Source organism: Artibeus jamaicensis, unplaced genomic scaffold (assembly GCF_021234435.1).
Source record: "Artibeus jamaicensis isolate MK-2021 breed Jamaican fruit bat unplaced genomic scaffold, CSHL_Jam_final contig_3182, whole genome shotgun sequence".
NCBI classification, from domain to species: Eukaryota; Metazoa; Chordata; class Mammalia; order Chiroptera; family Phyllostomidae; genus Artibeus; species Artibeus jamaicensis.
In genome coordinates this window covers 4,737,961-4,757,541 of record NW_026521742.1, presented here as the reverse complement: position 1 = coordinate 4,757,541, position 19,581 = coordinate 4,737,961, and the positions used below count along the sequence as shown (strand labels likewise).

The following is a 19,581-nucleotide window of genomic DNA, read 5'->3' as shown; positions in this document are numbered from 1 at the left end:
CAAATACAAATCTATCAACAGGTGAATCTAAAAAACAAACTAAGCAGACAGGAAGAACAGAGATGGAATCATAGATGCAGAGAGCATTTTGATGGTTGCCAGATGGGAGGGGTTGTGGGGAATGGGTAAAGAGTTGAGAGGATTAAGAAGTACAAATAGGTAGGTACAGAATAGGATGTAAAGTACAGTATAGGAAATGGAGTAGCCAGAGAACCTATCTGCATGACCTATGGACATGAACAACAGTGTGGGGATTGCCTGAGGGAGTTGGGGATGCAAAGGAAAAATCAGGACAACAATAGCATAATCAATAAAATATAAATTTAAAAAATGTATTAGGTTAAGTGTTTTACAACTGTTATAGAATATCTTTATATCTTGGATAAAAACAATTGTTCTAAAGGAAGAGCTCTACTGAATAAAATTAGTAAAATGGACTATATCAAAATAAAATTTTGTAGGTCAAAAGACACTATACTTAAAACAGAATAACATATTTCAGCACATAGGGTTTCTATGCAAAATACACATAAAATTACTCAAATAAATTAATGAGACAAACAACCCATAGAAATGTGGCCAAGGATGTGAATAGAGAAACTATTCTCAGTGGCAAAAACATAAAACGCCAGTTACCATAGATGTTCAAACTTTCTGGAGATTACAGAAATGCAAAGTAAATAAAAATGAGATATGTCGTAGGTATCAGGCTGACAAACATTAAAGAAATTTATATTAGGGGGCTGGGTATACAGAAAAAGTGAATCCACTCATATACTTGAAACACAGCTTTTGGAGAACAAATTAAAAACAGTTATTAAGTTTTTGGAACATGAGCATTTTCTATGACCCAGCAGTTCTGTTAATCTACCCAGGAGATCCCCTCACTCAAGTGCAAAAGGAAGTTGGTACAGGAATGTTCCTTGTAAACGCAAAAAAATGGCAATCACTGAAATGTCCACCAAGAGGAGTGGTTAAGTAAGATGTAGTACTTTATTCACACTAACATGCAACAGTGAAGAATAATGGGGTATGCCTAAAAATTATTATACAATTATCTTCAATACAGTGTTGGCATGAAAAGACAAAGTTGCAGAATAAGATATATTCCAATTTCCTTGAAACACACGCACATAAAAAAATAAAATATTTTTCCATGGCACCAGATATATGTGGAGCTCTTTAGCCTTATCCATATATACTGTTTTTTTAGCTCTTTAATTGTATTTCATATATAGTGTTTCATTAATTTTCCCCCAAGGTAAAAATCACTCATTAATTGTATAATTGAAAGTTAATAAAAATGAAAATATATTAGACTAAATTTACTCCTTCCCAAATTAGAGGATTTCAGCTACTCCAAATTAACAAAGACATCAGAACATCTGAGGACAATGTCATTATAGGTGGTGGGAAAATTTAGCTTATATACATTTTAATACATTTTAGTAGCTGATACTCTGCTGCAGGGCCGTCTTTTCCAAGCAACAAATTGCACAAAAATGCAAGTACTGTATTTGTCACCCTACAGCTAATATACAAGCATAAAACCAATGAGGTTTTGATAGGAAAATATGAAAGTGCAGTTGTGGTTATAACTTAAGCTCTTCTTTGGAAGACACCTGCTTTTAGACTCATTTCTCGTTTCGATTAACAGGAGCCACAGAACTGATAGGTGAGCACTGCCCTCCCGTGGCCGTGGTCTACATTGCAGAGTTTGTCTGGGTGCCCTTTTGTCCCCCAAATCTCAAACCAGAGGTTCTGTGTTTTGGATATCCCTTAAAAGTAAAATGTTTTGGAAATTCAAGAGGCCCACATAGGATTATAAATTTTTAAATTTGGACAAGTAAAGATTTTTGTAAAAGCCTCCCTTCTATAAGTTTGTAAAGGAACAGATATTAAAACCAAAATTTCAGAGAGGCCATAAACTTAAATAAAGGGATAGTTATGAAAAAACAGTTGAAAATTGCATATGAATTTCATACATATATGTTAATAAACTGTATATGTAAATATAAGGAACTGTATTAATAACTGAGATGGTTCATTTTATGTGTTAACTCAACTGGCCCACAGGATGGACGCCCAGATAGGTAGTTAAGCATTATCTCTGAGTGTTTCTGTGAAGGTGTTTCTGCAAGAGACTGGCATTTCAGCTGGTGGACTGAGTAAAGAAAATTTCTCTCCCTAGTGTGCGTGGCCTCATCCAAAGTTCCAAGGGCCCAAATAGAAGAAAAAGACAGAGGAAGGTTGGGAAATGCACAACCATGGCTCAGGGATGGTAGGGGCCCCTGCAGTACCGTGCGCTTGGGGAGTTCGCAGCGGTCCATTCTGCAATGGGCCAAGGGAAGCCTTCCATGGGGAGGCACCTAATAGGAGGGGGAACAGAGTTGCTATGCCATTGCATGGGGGGAGGGAGGGCTGCTGGAGGAAGCTGCCAGCTGCTCTGTGTTGCTCTCCACCAACTGCTGCAGAGCTGGGTGCTGGAGAGGCTATTCAGGCACCTGGAACCAGGGTTGAAGACTTCTTTCTCCTACTGTGTTTCTCCAGGAAAAATATTTATTTATTTTTTTAAAAATATTTTATTTATTTTTAGAGAGGGTAAGGGTGGGAGAAGAGGAAAACACCAATGCGTGGTTGCCTCTGGCACACTCTCTACTGAGGGCCTGGCCCATAACCTAGTTGTGTGCCCTGACTGGGAATCGAACCCATGACCTTTTGGTTCTCAGGCCGGCACTCAATCCACTGAGCCACACTAGCCAGGGCTCCAGGAAAAATATGTAAAGGGTTCATCTTTATTTTTCCAAAGCCTACAATTTAGAGTGGATTTGAAGCTGACAGTCCATAAATCAATACCTGATGTAATTGGCAGAGGAAGATGTGAAAAATGGGCTTTCATTTGTGAAACTAGTGCTAGACAAGACTTGGAAAGCAGATTTTTAAGCTATTCTCTCCCTTACATGAACAGGGTATGAGGATCTAGTGAGGCTTTCACTCTTAGGGATGGTCTGTCAATGGTCACACCAACCACTCTTAACAGGGGTAGAAAATTCTGTTTCTGTAATGCTTCTATCTGCTTTGAGAAAATCTTTCATGCACTGGGCTGGCAGGTGCATCTAAAAAGACAGAGAGCTGACACATTCCTGAACATACAGTTTTACGGGTCGTATGATCCCTACTTTCTAATGAATGTTTTAAAGTAAATGTCTGTGTGAGAAGATCTGGGTTGAGACTTGCTTTTATTATAACCTAGTAATGAAGTTGTGGGGCTTAGTTAACCATGACTAAGGCAAAGATTTTGGTGGCCGTCATCATCTACCAAAAACAACCTAAGAGTTGTACAGGACTGTTTTGGGATAGCTTTGGCTGCTTGGGTCCCTTAGCGGCACAGGCACCCAAGCGCTCTCTCATCTCTGGGCCTCTGTCCTTGCTGTACCTCTTGTCTATGAACACCCTTCCCAGGATATCTGATGGCTCACATTTTCTTTTCTTTTTTTTTAATTTTTATTTTTTTATTTTTTATTGATTATGCTGTTACAGTTGTTCTATTCCCCCTTTATTCCCCTCCACCCTACCCCCCATCCCCACCATCACCCCCCCTTTAGTTTATGACCATGTGTCTCAAGTCTTTTAGATTCTATATTTCCCATGCTATTCTTGCCCTAACATTTTCATTTCTTCATGCATTGGCTCCTTATATGTTAGTTGTATCCTCTGAGAACTAAGAACTATAACACCAAGTAAGAATTAAATAGGCAAGGATGTTATTAGGGAAAATGCTCTGTAAGAGAAAATGAAGGTGGGGCAGAGCCTGGGAAAGTTGGGAGAGCCATTAGGCCTTGATATGAGTCTGACTCTAAAGCGAGGGAGAGAGATGGGGGAGGGTGGGTAAAAGTGTCCTTGAGTGCGGTAATAGTCTAAGGAAGGCTTGGCAAGGCCACTGGGGAGTTCTCCAGCCCAAGCTGACCATCGGAAGTCCAGGTCTGCCTGAGTGTACATTTCTGCTTCATTCACTGAGTCACTGGGAGCAGTCCAAGGGAAGCAAGACCTCAGTGTAAACAGAGGGCAGAGTTCATAGTCCATCAGAGTGTCGGCCTCACAGCTTTGGCTGATTATGTTCCCTGTAGTTGGAGGCCCTTGAGGAGCAGTTTCATGGCTACCACATTTTATCAGTTTTCCCTCATCACCCTTATAAAACAGCCCCATAGAACCGTAGAACACCAACCACATTTCTCCATAGAACAGTAAAAACATGTTTCACAGACTGAATACAAGGTACATTTCAGAACAACAAAGTAACTGGTCTTGAGAGTACATTAAAACTGGATTAGTTGTAGGTATCAAGCAATATGAAGAGAACGAGAAAAGAGGAAGCAAGGGAAGGAAGAAATAGTTTGACCCAGCATTCAGGATTAGGATTTGGAAACGCTGTCATGGTTTATAATGGGCTGCAAGATCCTACAGGCTGTAAGTCCAAACATCTGATTTATGAAAAAAAGCTCATTTCATGTATTAATTTTTTACCTCCTTATTTTGGAGGTGAGATCCAGAGAAGGGAGACAACTTCCCAATACCATGTAGCAAAGTCAGTAGCAGAGTCAGAACTAGAACCGAGGTCCCTACACTTTTGAGTCATTCATTCATGAGGGAGTCCTCCCTTCTTCCTGGTGGCATGCTAAAGCCTAGTAGTAAACGGTTGAGGATGAGCTGAATAAACTGAAGTCTCTGGCTTCACAGAACTTCCAAGGAGGTGCTGGAGTTGAAACTTAGAAAATGAGTAGGAGTTTGCCAGACATCTGCAGGGAGGGGAGGCAGTGGGCAGGGCATTTGAGCCAGTGGGCAAAGTCGGGAGGCCTGAAATAGCCCTAGGTTTCCAAAATTACAAGTAGAACCACCTGACTCACCTGGAGTGACAGGCTAAGGGCCAAGGTGACTTGAGAGGAGGATGCACTGAAGACAGCATAGAACCCCTGCAGGCTTTGGGGCAGCGAATGGCAATGGTAAGAGCTACATTCTGTCTGTGACTGGAGCACAGGCTGAGTGGCTTGGTAGCTCACGCGAACAGGAACAACCGCGAACAGGAACAACCGCAACTAGGTAAGAAATGACGAGGGACAGTGGCAAAGGGAAAACAGAGTTAGGTGAGAGCACTGCACTGGAGTTGCAGAGAGCCAGACAACCTTTAAGTTTTACCTCCGCTGATTGCTAAGAAGTGAAGGACCTTGCTTTCATTTAGTTGCAAATGCTCAGCAAATGAGCATTGTGCGGGAAGGGAAGTGACTTCAGACTACCTGATGGAGCTCGGACAAAGGTCGCGACTAGGCGGGCGGGCCAGAACGGTGTCGCCGCCGTCAGCTCTTTCAGGTTCCGTGGTACTCGGCTCCGCCCACCCCTCCCGCTAGTCTGGGCCCACGGCTGCCCTCCGCACCTTTGCCTTTAGCCAGTAGTAAATGTGGTTGCAGGCTTTTCCGCCGGGGAGTGGGGTCAAGGGTTAAGGGTCAAACAAGATGGCGGCGCCCAGGAGCTGCTGACGCGTGAGGCAGAGGATGGGACTGGCGGCGCTGGCGGTGGGGGCTCGGCTGGGGCGCTGGCTTAGCCGGCCGGAGCTGGGGCTGGGGCCATGGCGAGGCCACTGGACAGCGGCCAGCCGCTCGCGGAGCCGGCGCGAGGCGGCAGAGGCCGAGGCAGACGCGCCAGTGTTCCAGTACGTGGGCGAGCGCGCCGCTCGGGTCGACCGCATCTTCGTGTGGGGCTTCAGCTTTTCCGGGGCGCTGGGCGTGCCCACCTTCGTGCTGCCCAGCTCTGGACCCCAGCCCCGCGCCGGTGTGCGGCCGCGCCGCAGGATCCAGCCCGTTCCCTACCGCCTGGAGCTGGATCAAAAGGTGCAACCTCTTCTCCCTCGCGAGGCATTTGGCCCTCTTTGAGAAGTTGGCAGCACTGGGTGGTCAAACTTTGGGGAGGACGACCCCGGAGCGGGCTGCAGGAGAGGCCCAGGGGAGGAAGGCGTTAGGGTCGCTGCCAACACTCACCGAGTGGCTGAAGTGTGCCAGGTGTTGTTGCCAGCTATTGTCATTCGCACATCACCCCAGGAATCGGGGTTGTCACCACAGTTACAGAGAAGGAAAGGGAGGCTCAGAGAGGTTAAAGGACAGGTCTCAGGTCTCACAGCTGCTAGGTGGGTGCGCGAACAGTGGGATTCTCCCTGGGGCCAGTGAGACTCCAAAAGTTCCACTGTTAGGAAAGGCGACTTTAAAGGGTCAGAGAAAATGGGCCCGCTGGAGTCGATGAACAACTCCGAAAGGAAGGATTTACTGGAGCAATAATAGGAATCAGGAAGGGTCAACAGCCTGAGCGCACTAGAATGGTTTGCACATGAGGCCTCAGACTTGACTCAGATTGGAAAAGACCACAGCAAAGGACAGCTTCAGCCAGGTGGTTATCTCCTGGGTGGCTGTGGAAGTCTTGATGGGTGATGAAAAAGAAGCAGATTTGACTTGTTTGGTTCCTGACTTCTGTCAAGGATAACAAACGATCTTTTAACTGAAACGGGGAGGTCAAGAGAAACCGGGAATTTAAGCTCAAGATGATGAAAGGTTGGATTGTTTACTTCTTAGGATTGAATTGTAAGATTTATTAATGTATTCCGGCCGTAGGTCCTTAATCACATATATGGTGATGCAAATACTTTTCTGGCAGTTTGTACTTTTTCTTTTTAAAAAAATTAACAGTGACCTTTGAAGAGCAAGTTTTTGATTTTGAGGAAATTAAGTTGACCAGTTTTTCTCCTGTGGATCATGCTTTTGGTATCACATCTAAGAAATCTTTGCCTAATCCAAGCTCACAAAGATAATTTTCCTGCTTTCTTCTAGGAGATTTTTAGTTTTAGTTCCTATATTTAGGTCTGTGATCCAGCCATTTAAGTTGATTTTTTTGTGTGTCTGATATGGGATAGGGTTTTATTCGTATGTGGGAAATGTAAGTCTTCCAGATTAAAAAAAAAGATTAAAAAAATTTTATTTTCAGAGAGAGGGGAAGGAGGGAGAAACAGGGAGAGAAACATCAGTGTGTGGCTGCCTGTCACGTGCCCCCTACTGGGGACCTGACCCACAACCCAGCCATGTGCTGTGACTGGGAATTGAACTGGCTACCCTTTGGTTTGCAGCTGGCATTCAATCCACAGAGCCACACCAGCCAGGGCTATAGTTGTATTTCTTGATGCATTGGTCTTTGTTATCATTATAAAATGTCTTCTTTGTTCCCAGTAACATTTTTTTTGTTTTCAATTCTGTTTTGTTTGATGGTGTAGCTGTTCCAGCTCTATTATCATTACTGTTTGCGCCCATCATTTGCTAACTTTTTACTTTCTATCTGTTTGTACCTTTGAGTCTAAATGTGTCTCTTTGGCTGCATATAGTTAGATCCTGTTTATTTTCTTTTTTTTATTCATTCTACCAACTTCTGCCTTTCAATGGAGTGCTATCCCTTTGCATTGAATGTAATTTACTGAAGGTAGGCTGTGCGTCTGCTATCTTGTTATTTGATGTCTTTTTTATTTCTCTGCCCCTCTATTTTCCCCATCTTTTGTGTTAAATAGCTATTTCACAGTGTAGCATTTGAATTCCCTTGTTATTTCTTTATTTCCTCCTTATTTCTTTTACTATGTTTTAAAAAAATGTTAAAAAAATGGTTGCCCTTGGGTTACATTTTAACTTAAAACAATACAATTTGGGTTAATAGTAAGCTAATTTTAATACTATACAAAGATTTTATTTCTTTATAGCTCCTCTAGTGTGCTATTATTGTCATAAATTACATTTATAATTATTGCTTTGTGCTCTTTTCTTTAAAATTAGGAGAAGACGTTAGAAACAGAAAATACATCTGTACTGTCTTCTATATTTTTATCCATTAAAAGTATGTTTACTTATGCAGTGACTTTCACCAGCGCCCCATATTGCTTCTTGTGGGTTTGCGTTGCTGTCCAGTGTCCCTTCGTTTCCGACTTGGGACTCCCTTCAGTGCTCCTTCTCTGTCAGGTCTGCTGGCAATGAATTCTTTCCATTGTTGCATATTGGATAGTAGCTTCCTTTCTTCTTTCTAAAGTTATTTTTAAAAAATGGCTTAATTGATATATAATTCACACACCAAACAATTGCATTTAAAGTGTGCAGTCAGTGGCTTTTGGTATATTACAGATTGTTAGTTTCTAAAATGATGGTAAAAATATATAACAATGTTTTCTGTTTTAACAATTTTAAGTGTAATTCATTGACATTACTTCAACGTTGTGCAACTATCACCCCTATTTATTTCTAAAACTTTTCATCACTTAAACAGAAACTCTGTGACTATTAAGCAGTGACTCCCCATTTTTCCTAATCCCAGTCCTTGTAACTGCTAATCTACTTTTTGTGTCTGTGAATTTGCCTATTATAGATATTTCATATAAGTAAATTATACGATATTTGTCCTTTGGTGTCTAGCATATTTTACCCAGCATAATTTCTACAGGGTTCATCCATATTGTAGCATGTAACAGAAACTCATTCCCTTTTACCACTGAATAATATCCCACTGTGTGTGTATTCCACATTTTGTTTACCCATTCAGCTGTTGCTAGATATTGGGTTGTTTCTACTTTTTGGCTGTTGTGAATATGCTGCTGTGAACATTGGTATACAAGCATCTCAGTCCCAGTGTTCAGGTTTTTTTGGTGTGTGTACATGAAAATGAAATTGCAGGGGCATGTGGTAATTATATTTTTAACCTTTGGAGGAACTCTCACACTACTTTCCGCAGTGGCTGCAGAACTTCACTTTCGCACAGGCAATTTCCCTACATCCTACCCAACAACTTTCTTTCATTTTATTTTTAAACAGCCACCCTTGTTATTTGTTATTTTTTTAAAGGTTTTATTTATTTACTTTCAGAGAGAGGACAAGGGAGGGAGAAAGAGGCAGAGAACCATTGGTGTGTGAGAGAAACATCGGTTGGTTGCCTCTTGAGTGTGCTCTGGCTGAGGATGGAACGTGCAGCCCAGGCATGTGCCCTGACTGGGAATTGGACCAGTGACCTTTCACTTTGTGGAAGGACACCCAGCCGACTGAGCCACACCTGTCTGGGCCCTCCGTTTATTTTTCTTCATTCTTTTCCTGTTTCTCAGATTGGATCATCTCAATTGACCCGTCTTCAAGTTTGCTCTAATCTAATAAGAGCTCATCTAGTGAATTTTTAAATTCAGTTACTGTACTTTTCAACCTCAGAATTTCTATTTGGTTCTTTTTTTTTTTTTAAATAAATTTTACTTAGTTATTTTTCAAGTATTTGGTTCTTTTTTTAATAATTTCTCTCTCTTTATTGATATTCTGTTTGGTGGGACATTGTTCTCATACTGTTCTTTAGTTTTTCACATGTGGTTTCTCTTAGTTCTTTGACTGTATTTAAAGCAGTTGACTTTAAAGTCTTTGTCCTAAATCCAACATCTGGGATTCCTCAGGAACAGTTTTTGTTGACTGCTTTTCCCCTCTCCTGTGGAAGGGCTATAATTTATTGTTTCCATTGCTTGTGTTTTTTCTTGTTGTTGAAAACTGCTCATTAAAAATGATACAAGGTGGCAACTCTGGAAATAAATATTCCCATCACTCCAAGGCCTATTGTTGTTGCTGTTTATTGTTGTTCAGTGATTTCTTTGAACTAATTTGGTAAAGTTTATATTCTTTGTCACGTGTAGGCACTGATGTATCTGTTCAGTTAGCTTAGTGGACAGCCAGTAATTGGACAGAAATTTCCTTAACTGCCTATAAACAATAAATCGCTCCATGTTTGCTAAGGGGTCAGGCCAAATAAAGACAGCCTTGCAAGTGGGGCCTTTGGGGAACCACCAGATAGTTTAAATGAGAGTTCTCTGGAAACGGGGCCCTGAGGCTCCAATCCTATTCTGCCCCCTTCAGTAGCTGCCAGATTTCTGATTTCCACCATGGTTGTAAGCTGTTGGTTTTCAAGGCCACTGCAGAGCTGCGGAGAGGTGAACGGGAATCTAGGGCAAGTTAGAACATGCAGATCCTGCTGTTCTTGCTGAGATTCTGCTGCTTTTCTTGAGTAAACACTCTTCAAATTCCTCCAAGCCTTTGGTGCATTTCTAGAGTTCTGAAAAGTTGACCCTAACAATATTTGCCAGTGTTTTCACTGATGTTACTCAATCCACGTCTTTTTAATGTAATTATTGATAATGTGGGTTATACCTGCCATTTTGCTGTCTTTTTTTTTGTTCCTTCCTCTCTTCCTTTACTGCCTTATTTGTGTGTTAAATAGGTATTTGTCTAGTAAACCTTTTTATTTTCTTTGTTGGGTGTTTTACTATATTTTTTGAGTTCTTTAGTGGTTGCTTTTGGGATTACAACATGTGTCTTAATTTATCACAATCTACTGTGGGGTAGTAGTGACCCAATTCATAAAAATTATAGTAACTTTCTTCCAACATAGCTTTATCTCCTCCTTTCCTTTTTGTGGTTACTGTGATGTATATTACATCTTTTTATGTTTTAAACCTACAGTATAATTCTGTAATTATTGTTTTATGCAGTTGTCTTAAATCATTTAAGAGAAGAGAAAAATATATTTACACAATGCTTTATAATTACCTGTGTAATTACTTTCACTGGTGTTGTTCATTTCTTCTTGTGATTGTTAGTTATCATCTGCTGTCATTTCCTTTCAGCCTGAAGTATTTTAAAAAATCAAGATGTAATTCACATATAACATTGTATAATTTTAAAGTGTGCATGTGTTGACTTTTGATATGTTTATGTATTGCAATCAGATTGCCAACTATGCATTAGCTAACACATATACTGTATCACAGAATTGTTTTTAAAAAAATTTATTTACTGATTTTAGAGAGAGGAAGGGAGGGTGCAGAGAGAGAGAGAGGGAAATTGGTTTGTTGTTCTATATATTTCTGTATTCATTGGTTCATTCTTATATGTCCCCTGACCAGAAATCGAACCTGCGGCCTTGGTGTATAGAGATGGTGCTCTAACCAGTTGAGCTACCTGGCCAGAGCTATTATTTCTTTCCTGTGGTGAGAACATTTAAGATCTAGTCTTACCGACTTTGAAGTGTATTGTACATCACAGATGACAGAAGCACTTCAAGATATGTGGTGCTAGGTCTCCCAGCAGCGAACTCTCTCAGTCTTTGGGAATGTCTGTATTTCATCTTTGTTTTTTAAAGGTAGTTTTGTTGGATATGGAATTCTTAGTTGGCAGTTTTTGTTAGTACTTTGAAAATGTCATTCTGCTGCTTTCTGGTCCCCATTGTTTCTGATGAGAAGTTAGCTGTTAATATTGTTGTTCCTTTGTACTTGAGGAATCCATTTTCTTTTTGATGCTTTTAAGATAGTCTCTATTTTTCAAGAGTTTAACTGTAGTTTGTTGAACAAGTTTGATCTGTAGATTTATGGTTTGCATAAAATTTGGTAAATTTTCTGGCCGTATTTTTTTCTTTGTTTTCAAATACTAATGTTTACTCTTTAAAAATTTTGTTATTAAGTGGTATTGGAGTAACATTGGTTAATAACATTCTATCAATTTATGTGGCCTGACCAGTAATCAAACCCCTGACCTTTCGGTTTGTGGAATGATGCCCAAGCAACTGAGCCATACCGGCCAGGGCAGCATTGCATCTTTTTAATGACTGAGTAATATTTCACAGCATATACATACTATGTCCTCTTCATCCAGTCTTCTGTGAAGGACGCTTAAATTGTTTCCATGTCTTGGCTATTGTGAATACTACTGTAGTGAATAAGGTGTACATATATCTCTACAAATAGTAGATATTTCAGATTTTCAGGTAGATACCAGCACAGGGATTGCTAGAGCATATGGAAGCTCTGTTCTTACTTTTTTCGAGGAACTTCTATACCTTTTCCATAGTGGCTGTACCAGCTTACCTTCCCTCCAGCTGTGGGGGATGGTCCCTTTTCTCCACACCCGGTTCAGCGGTTGTTATTCCTTATCTTATTGATAAGAGCCATTCAGACAGGTGTGAAGTGGTATCTCATTGTGGTTTTGATTTTTCTTATAACTAATGATGTTGAACATCTTTTCATATGTCTGTTGGCCATCTGCATGTCCTCTTTGGAAAAGTGTCTATTTAGGTCCCCTGCCCATTTTTAAATTGGATCGTTTTGTTGCTGTTGAGTAGTTTGAGTTCTTTTTTGAAAAATTCTTTTAAAATATTTTATTTATTTACTTTTAGAGAGAGGAAAAGGGAAGGAGAAAGAGGGAGAGAAATATCAATGTGTGAGAGATACATTGATCTGTTCCCTCTTACATGCCCCAAATTGGGGACCTGGCCCATAACCTAGGCATGTGCCCTGACTGGGAATCGAACCGCGATTGTCTGGTTTGCAGGCCCATGCTCAATCCACTGAGCTACACCAGCCAGGGCTAATTTTTTAAACACAGTTAAATGTTTTCTTTTGAACAATAGTTCATGAAAGTCTTTGACAAATTCATCATCTTTGTCCACATAAGGTCAGTTTCTGCTTTTTCCTCAGTGTAGGTCATACTTTCTTGTTTCTTTGCATGTCTTATTCTTTTTTAATAAAACTAGACTTTCTGATGATATATTATATACACTCTGGAATCAGATAGCTTCCACTTACCTGCTTTGTGAGTATTTTAGGCAAGTTACTTAATCTTTAACTTGTGTCAGAAGGAACCTTGTATCAGCTGATTGTTGTTGGCACAAATTCAATGCCAACATGAATCCCCAGTTTGGGATGCAGTGAAGAGGGATACTTTATTCAGTGCAAACAATGATACAGCACAGCTGTGTGGCTGCCCCAGGGCCAGGCCCCTTTTCAGCTAGGGAGCTCTGCTCAGTTCCACTGTGTGCTGGTCTGCTCCCCTATACTCTGGTAAGACATCTTGGGTGTTTCAGCTCTAGCGAGGGAATGGCAGTCTTCAGTGGAAAATCAGCTCTCTGAGCCAGAGAGGAGCTGGCATATATGGACAGGAATCACTATTCTTGGTCCTTGGTTGGTCCATCCTTATGCAAATGAGGGCTCTGAATCCTTGCAGTTTGACTGGCCCAAAAGGCCCTTCCTTCATCCATCAGAATAGAGCTGCTCAGATTGGTCAGAGCTGTGCAGCTCTGATTGGATGGGGAAAACCTTAGTCCTATTGGTTGAAATAGGATTCCAGAAATCCTGTATAATGGCTGGCTCAGATGGCAAGAAACACAATATGAGGGCAATTCAGCACAGGCTTCTCTGTGAAGTGCAGATTGCATGAGAAGCCCCTGTGCAGAAATGGTTACTAGGCTCTGTTTTTTAACATTTGATCCCATTAGCTACCAGGAGTTCTTCCCACCCTCCCACCCCAGGTTCACACTTGATTTCCTCATCTATCAAATACTACTGCTGGTAGTAATAATAACTACATTAAGTCAGATGCTGTTTACTGTAAGGGCTTTAGCTGTACTAATTTAGTCCTCACACTAACCTAATGAGAAAGGTATTTATTATCTCTGTCTTACAGAGAGGGAAACAGATATAGAAGGTTTAGTAATCTGTCTCGGGTCACACAGCCGGTAAGGGATAGAGCAAGATTCAAACTAAGGCAGGTATCAACTTAACTGCTATGCTAGACTATGTCCGAGTGAGTGGGGATGATGATAATACTTAGTTACAGGGTGGCTGGAAAAATTAAATGAGACAGTTCATGTCAAACACTTAACGCAGTAAATGTTGAATACATGTTAATTGCTATGTTAATAGTATGTGTTCTTGGATTGGGTAAATAACCTGCCATAAATTGCCCAAAACAACTTGATATCACAAGTCAATTAATGCCTTATGTGGACTCTTTTTCAGATTTCATCAGCTGCTTGTGGCTATGGGTTCACGTTGCTGTCCTCCAAAACCAAGGATGTTACGAAAGTTTGGGGTATGGGACTCAACAAAGATTCTCAGCTTGGATTTCACAGGAGCCGGAAAGATAAAAGTGAGCATTCTCACGTTGGCTTCTCTCTGCTGTGACTGGTCTGAGAGCTCCCTTTGGGTTTTCATGAGTATGATTACATAAACCAAAGCATAACAACAAAATAGAGTCTTAAAGGGATGCTGTTTGAAACCATTTGGGTTAGATTGTTTTTCAGCCTCTTTGGTATAATAATATTGAACCTTTAGGCAGAGGCATTTGCTGATAAGTAAAAATGTTCCATTTTGCTCCCAAAGTGATGACCTTCCTTTCTCAGCTGGGAGTTAGCCTGAAACTCTCTGCAGCACCTGGGGCCTGGGCTTGGGGAGTTTGTGCAGCACCTGGGGCGTGGTCTGGGGGTTCAGTGTGGTCCTGATGCTGGAGGCCTCATTCCAGCTGTTTGGAACTTGGGTTGTAAAAATGTTAGAAATGATTTCTAGTGACATTTTAAAAAGTAGACATTAGCCAGACAATGTTTTAAGAACAATAAGAAATGTTTTTTTAAACTAAGGGAGAAATTACCTAGACATACATACTAGGACACACCTTTTCCTTTTTCCCTGTTTTCTCATTTATATAATAGTACATTGTTTTATTTTGATCACAACGTATGTTTTATTTTCTGCCTTTTTCCACTTTATGTCATACCAGAATTCTTTTATAAGTTAGTGTTGAAGTTTTAGTAGCTGTAAGGTGCCACCTCACATTTTTTTATGCCATTTATTGGGAATAATTTTGGGTACACGCAGCAGTGGACAGAGTAGTGGGACGCGTCCGTGTGCTCCCAGCAGCTTCGTCAGCCATCGGCTCAGGCCGGTCTTGTTTTAGTCATTTCCCTTCAATCCACTGGAAGCAAATCCTGACATTATTGATTTCGTTCATAAATATTTCGGTGCATATCTAGAAAAGTAGGGACTCTAAAGTAAGTGCCACATTATCACCTAGAAATAATTAACAATATAGTAGCAGTATGATCTCAGTATCATCAAACATCTACTCAGTGTGCAAATTACTGGTCTCACGAATGTCATTGCATTTTTATTTTATTTTTTAAAATTTATTTGAATCAAGATCCAGATAAGGTCCAGACATTGCAATTGGTTGATAAGACTTTTAAAGGTGTCTTGGGTTTTAGTCTTTTTTCCTTGAAATTTATTTATTAAAGAAACCACATCATTTATCCTGTAGAATTTTCCAGTGTGGGGTTTGCTGAATGTGTCCCTGTTTATGACCTTTTACTTATTTTTATTTTTAAGATTTTATTTATTTTTAGAGGGGGGAAGGGAAGGAGAAAGAGAAGGAGGGAAACATCATTGTGTGGTTGCCTCTCACGTACCCCCCACTGGGAACCTGGCCCACAACCCAGGCATGGGCCCCAGAATGGGAATCGAACCGGCGACCCCTCGGTTCATAGGCCTGTGCTCAACCCACTGAGCTGCACCAGCCAGGGCTGTTTATGATCTTTTATATTCCTGTCAGTTGGTAGTTACATCTAGAGCCAGATTCCTTTTGAATGTTATATATTTACAGCTTCCCCTTAGGGGTAAATGAAGATAGTAATGGGGGAATGTGAGTCACTTCTCAGTATCCTAAAGTGCTGTGTATTTTCAGCTAATAAGGCTGTACCAGCTAACAACATTGTCTCATTTCTTTGATTTTGCCTAGAATTATATCACCTTACTGTGATAAGCCAGTTATTCCATGTTGATCAAAAACTCTGTCTGAATATTAAATTAGTCACTAATGAAACAAATGGGCAAGTATATTATTACAATCATAATAATGCCATTTATTTGGTAGGCAAAATCTTTTTTAACATGGGATTCAAAGGAGAAAGTAGAGGGGTTGTTTAGTGGGGTGTGGGTTGAGGACTGGTACGTTTGCAGATTTTCTCCTAAACTCCAGCCTACATTATAAATGTCCAAAAGCTTATCATTTAAAACCTACGAGAGGAATTCTTTATGGAGACCCATCTAGCTTCTTCAGTGGGATTGTACAGAACAGTAAGGTTCTTCTTTAGAGTGACTTCTAAAAAACTTTCCCCCTTACTTATTTTTTTAAATATTAAAATTTTTATATCATTCAGAATCCCAAAGGCACAGTAGAATAAACAATGACTAGTTTGCTTTCCCCCTCTGTCCTCTCCCCACATGGTATTTCTCCCTGAAGATGGCCTGTGTTCACAGTTCTGGGTTCCCCTCCTACGGAGATTTAGTGGGTATGCTAATAAATGCATCTACATATTCTTTTTGCCTCTTTTTCATATAACAATATTTGCTATTGTTCACTTTACTGAGAAGGTTAAGTGGCTATTGCAGGAAGAAAATGCTTTTACTTTCCTTAAAAATTCAAACACTATTGAATGACATGCAAAGAGGTTTTTAAATAAAACTAGTATACTTTGCAAGAACCCAAAATGTAACGGAGGCAATGGGATGCAGTAGGTTGAGAGTTGGGGATTGGGGTTCTAGCCTCAGCTTTGCCACTAGCGTACGCGTCTTGAGTAAGTCATTCCCGGGATCTGACTGAGTAACAAGGTGGCACTTCAGCAGCATATCTAATATTGGAGGGCTGGGGCTTTCAATCAGTGTGATGAGACCGATCGTTTTGGTTTCAGTGAGGGGATACGAGTATGTTCTGGAGCCCTCACCAGTCCCACTGCCTCTGGACAGACCTCAGGAGACACGGGTGCTACAGGTCTCCTGCGGCAGAGCCCACTCTCTGGTCCTCACAGACAACGAAGGGGGTGAGTTGACTTGTTCAAGACCTGTGGAAGAGTGGGGAGCTGCTTTCTTGCCGTTAGGTTTAAAGTGGCTTATTCGATTGAGCCACGTGTATTGAGGGAATCTGTTGGCATTTCCCGAGCAAGTCAGGAGGATGCCCAAGAGAGCTGTATTGGGCAGGCCTTGCTAAATCTTTTACGCTTTCTGCTCTGCGTGGTTCTTGGAAAACCTCAGGTGTCTGTGAATGGGACAGCACACACCAGGCAGCCTTACCAGAGCCTCCCACTCCCTTCGCATAAAGTCACCGAGCCGGGCTGCTTGTGCAGGTGGCTTTTTCTGTTGTTTTGAAAGAAACCTGCTTGCTAACCTTCTTCCAAGTGGTGGGGGCTTTCAGAGTCCAGGCTTGTGGGTAACCTCAACCCTCTCCAGAAGAGTGGTTTCTAGGGAAAGACCAGCTTGACTATGATTTTCAAGTTTCATTTTCTGTTTAAGTGTGCGTTGTAGGAAAAGGTGAAGATAGTGTTTTTTCAAGAGGGATTTTTGCATCGAGGGCAACCTAGTGACAGGTTCAGGAAATGGGGCGCCGAGGCCTTGCACAGGAGGTGCTTCCCTGCGTGAGGTGGGATTGCTGAGCGGCGGGACTGGGGCCTGGGGGGGAGGGCAGCAGGAGCAGCGAAGGTGGCACACGCTGATGCGGCAGGTCTGGACCTCAGCGCTCCTGTGGCTCTGCCCCCACAGGCTGCGAATGCAGGAGAAGGAAACCAAACAGCAGCTAGGATGAGTGGTTGGACTAGGACCAGTTTTGAGGTCCCCTTCCAGACCTGAGACTCCAGGATTCCATGAACTGAATTTGATTGGGGTGTTGTTTTTTCAGTCTTCAGCATGGGAAACAATTCTTATGGGCAATGTGGAAGAAAGGTGGTCGAGAATGAAATTTACAGGTAAGTTCCTGAAGGGACTTCCCCTTGCCCCAGTTGCACTAAGTATTAAACATTTCTTGAGTGATAGACCCACAGAGCAAGAAGGGAGACTCCCCTGAGAGCCGGGAGAGGGTTCTTCCACTGTAGGCTGAGCCCCCCCAAGTTAGCTTGGTGGGAGGGGAGGGCGCGTGAGCGTTGATTGTGATGGGTAGAAGTTCTTTGAATTAGTTTTTAATTTTTAACCAAATTGATTAACTTCACAAATTCCCCTCTGTTTCAGTCCTACTCATTTAGTCTTTTAAGAAAATTTCCCCCCAGTTCATTGCATTGTGCTGGTGGTTCTAAATACCAGTTTCAAGTCTGGCAGCATATGAAAATCACCAAAGGATTTTGTTTGTTTTCTTTCACTTTCACACCTTGGCCTAATTCCGCCTTATATTTCACCTTGAGAGTTTTCCTAACAGTCACTATGTATGTGGGGGCCACAATTAAAGGTGACAGGGGCGGGGCCAGAACTCCAGCTTCCTGTGAACACATCTTTTGCTTCTCCCCAAATTGCTTCTGGTGCAGTGAAAGTCACAAAGTCCACAGAATGCAGGACTTCGATGGACAAGTGGTCCAGGTGAGCCTCTCATGCTGCTCCCAGGGCGCTTGTGAAAGGGGGAGGTTGGGTAGAGTGGTGGCACATTTGGTAGGCAGATTTTCTGAATTAATAAATTATTTTAGTGAAAAGTCACTGCCTGCCTACTATAGACCAGGATTTGCAGTAGATCAAGGTCCAAAGTTTAATACGGTTTGGGGGATGACACTCTCGCGGGAGAGACAGACTGAAAAAATAGCTGTCAGAGCACTGTGGATGTCCTGGGCTGGCTTTATCTCGCTAAGTTTCTTCCCACCCCTAGTGCAGTGCCTGGCACATGGTCAGTACTTATAATAAATTCCTAACTAAGTGATGTACACAGAAATCTCTATGAAAGTACCAGTAGGGGAGTTGCTGAGTAGCTGGGATGGAATGGAAGGTAGAAAGGCATCATGGGAGGTGGCAGAGGAATTGACCAGTCAGACTGGTGGGAGGAAGAGTTTTCTGTCAGAGGGGAGGGAGCAGCTGGAGACTTTTAACTGTAGAGAACGTGCAGTGTGCTGGGGTTTTGTATGATTATGGCAGAGTTTTGGGGGATAGGCTGGAAGGTTCGGAGTGAGCAATGCGTGGTCTTGAATGCTTTGCTAAGGAATTTAGACTTCATCCTCTTGAGAGTTGGGGCCTATCAAAGGTTCTGAGCAGCAGGAGTGACAGCCACACCACGCTCTGTTTAGAAAGATAACTTTGGCAATGGTGTGGAGTAGAGTTGGAGGAGGAAGTGATGATGAAGGGCACTTAGGAAGCCATGGGGAGAAGGGACAGGTGGAGAGACATGTAAGGAGAATTGACTGGGTTTGGGGCTTGCTCACACGAGCAGGGAGTGAGCTAGAGGGAACTGAGCGTGAGTCTGTAGGCAAATGACTTGGCGGCTGATGTTCTCAGCCTGGGTGGGTGTGCACTGGAGGAGGAGCACACTCGGGTGGCTGGGCCAGGGAAGTGAGGAGAAGCGAGAGAGGGGAGTTGCAGTAGAACAGAGTGCTTCTTGCACAGGCTTCACAGTCACATGGATGCGAGGTTAACTCCTTGCTTCTCCACGTATTAACGGATGACTTTGGGCAAGTTTGCAAACTTCTCTGAGACTCAGTTTCTTGCTGGGTGGTCTTGCTTATTGACTTGGCATAGTGTCTGACATAAGTGTTTGGTGAAGGGGCTTTTCCTTTGGTAGTTAGGGAAAGAGGTTCGAACTGAGATTTGTTGGGACTGGAGAGAACAGTGTGGAGGTGACAACGAAAGCCTTGGGATTAGATGCAGCCTCCCAGGGAAGTGTGAAGATTGAGGAGGGAAGAGGGCAGGGAACAGAATCTTGAAGG

The 19,581-nt window shown here is 42.0% G+C and overlaps 2 protein-coding genes across 6 annotated transcripts in view; one reads left to right on the top strand and one right to left on the bottom strand.

Moving 5' to 3' along the window:
- The window catches only part of GTF2IRD2B (GTF2I repeat domain containing 2B), a 74,729-nt gene extending 69,272 nt beyond the window's left edge, over positions 1 to 5,457 (bottom strand). Inside the window, exons 1-2 of one of the 3 annotated variants that reach the window (XM_053663476.1) lie at positions 5,429 to 5,457; positions 4,905 to 5,093 (exon numbers count right to left, since the gene is read on the bottom strand). The gene's annotated coding sequence lies outside the window, so the exon portion shown is untranslated. Of the gene's footprint in view, positions 1 to 4,904; positions 5,173 to 5,193; positions 5,328 to 5,428 lie in introns of those variants that run through there. The other 2 variants (XM_053663474.1, XM_053663475.1) reach the window with 2 other exon arrangements.
- The window catches only part of RCC1L (RCC1 like), a 36,895-nt gene continuing 22,702 nt past the window's right edge, over positions 5,389 to 19,581 (top strand). Inside the window, exons 1-5 of one of the 3 annotated variants that reach the window (XM_053663478.1) lie at positions 5,389 to 5,882; positions 13,883 to 14,012; positions 16,606 to 16,734; positions 17,586 to 17,652; positions 18,202 to 18,253. In XM_053663478.1, coding sequence (XP_053519453.1) covers positions 5,547 to 5,882; positions 13,883 to 14,012; positions 16,606 to 16,734; positions 17,586 to 17,652; positions 18,202 to 18,253 — 714 coding nt within the window. In that variant the 5' untranslated portion in view covers positions 5,389 to 5,546. The remainder of the gene's footprint in view (positions 5,883 to 13,882; positions 14,013 to 16,605; positions 16,735 to 17,585; positions 17,653 to 18,201; positions 18,254 to 19,581) is intronic. The other 2 variants (XM_037135572.2, XM_037135573.2) reach the window with 2 other exon arrangements.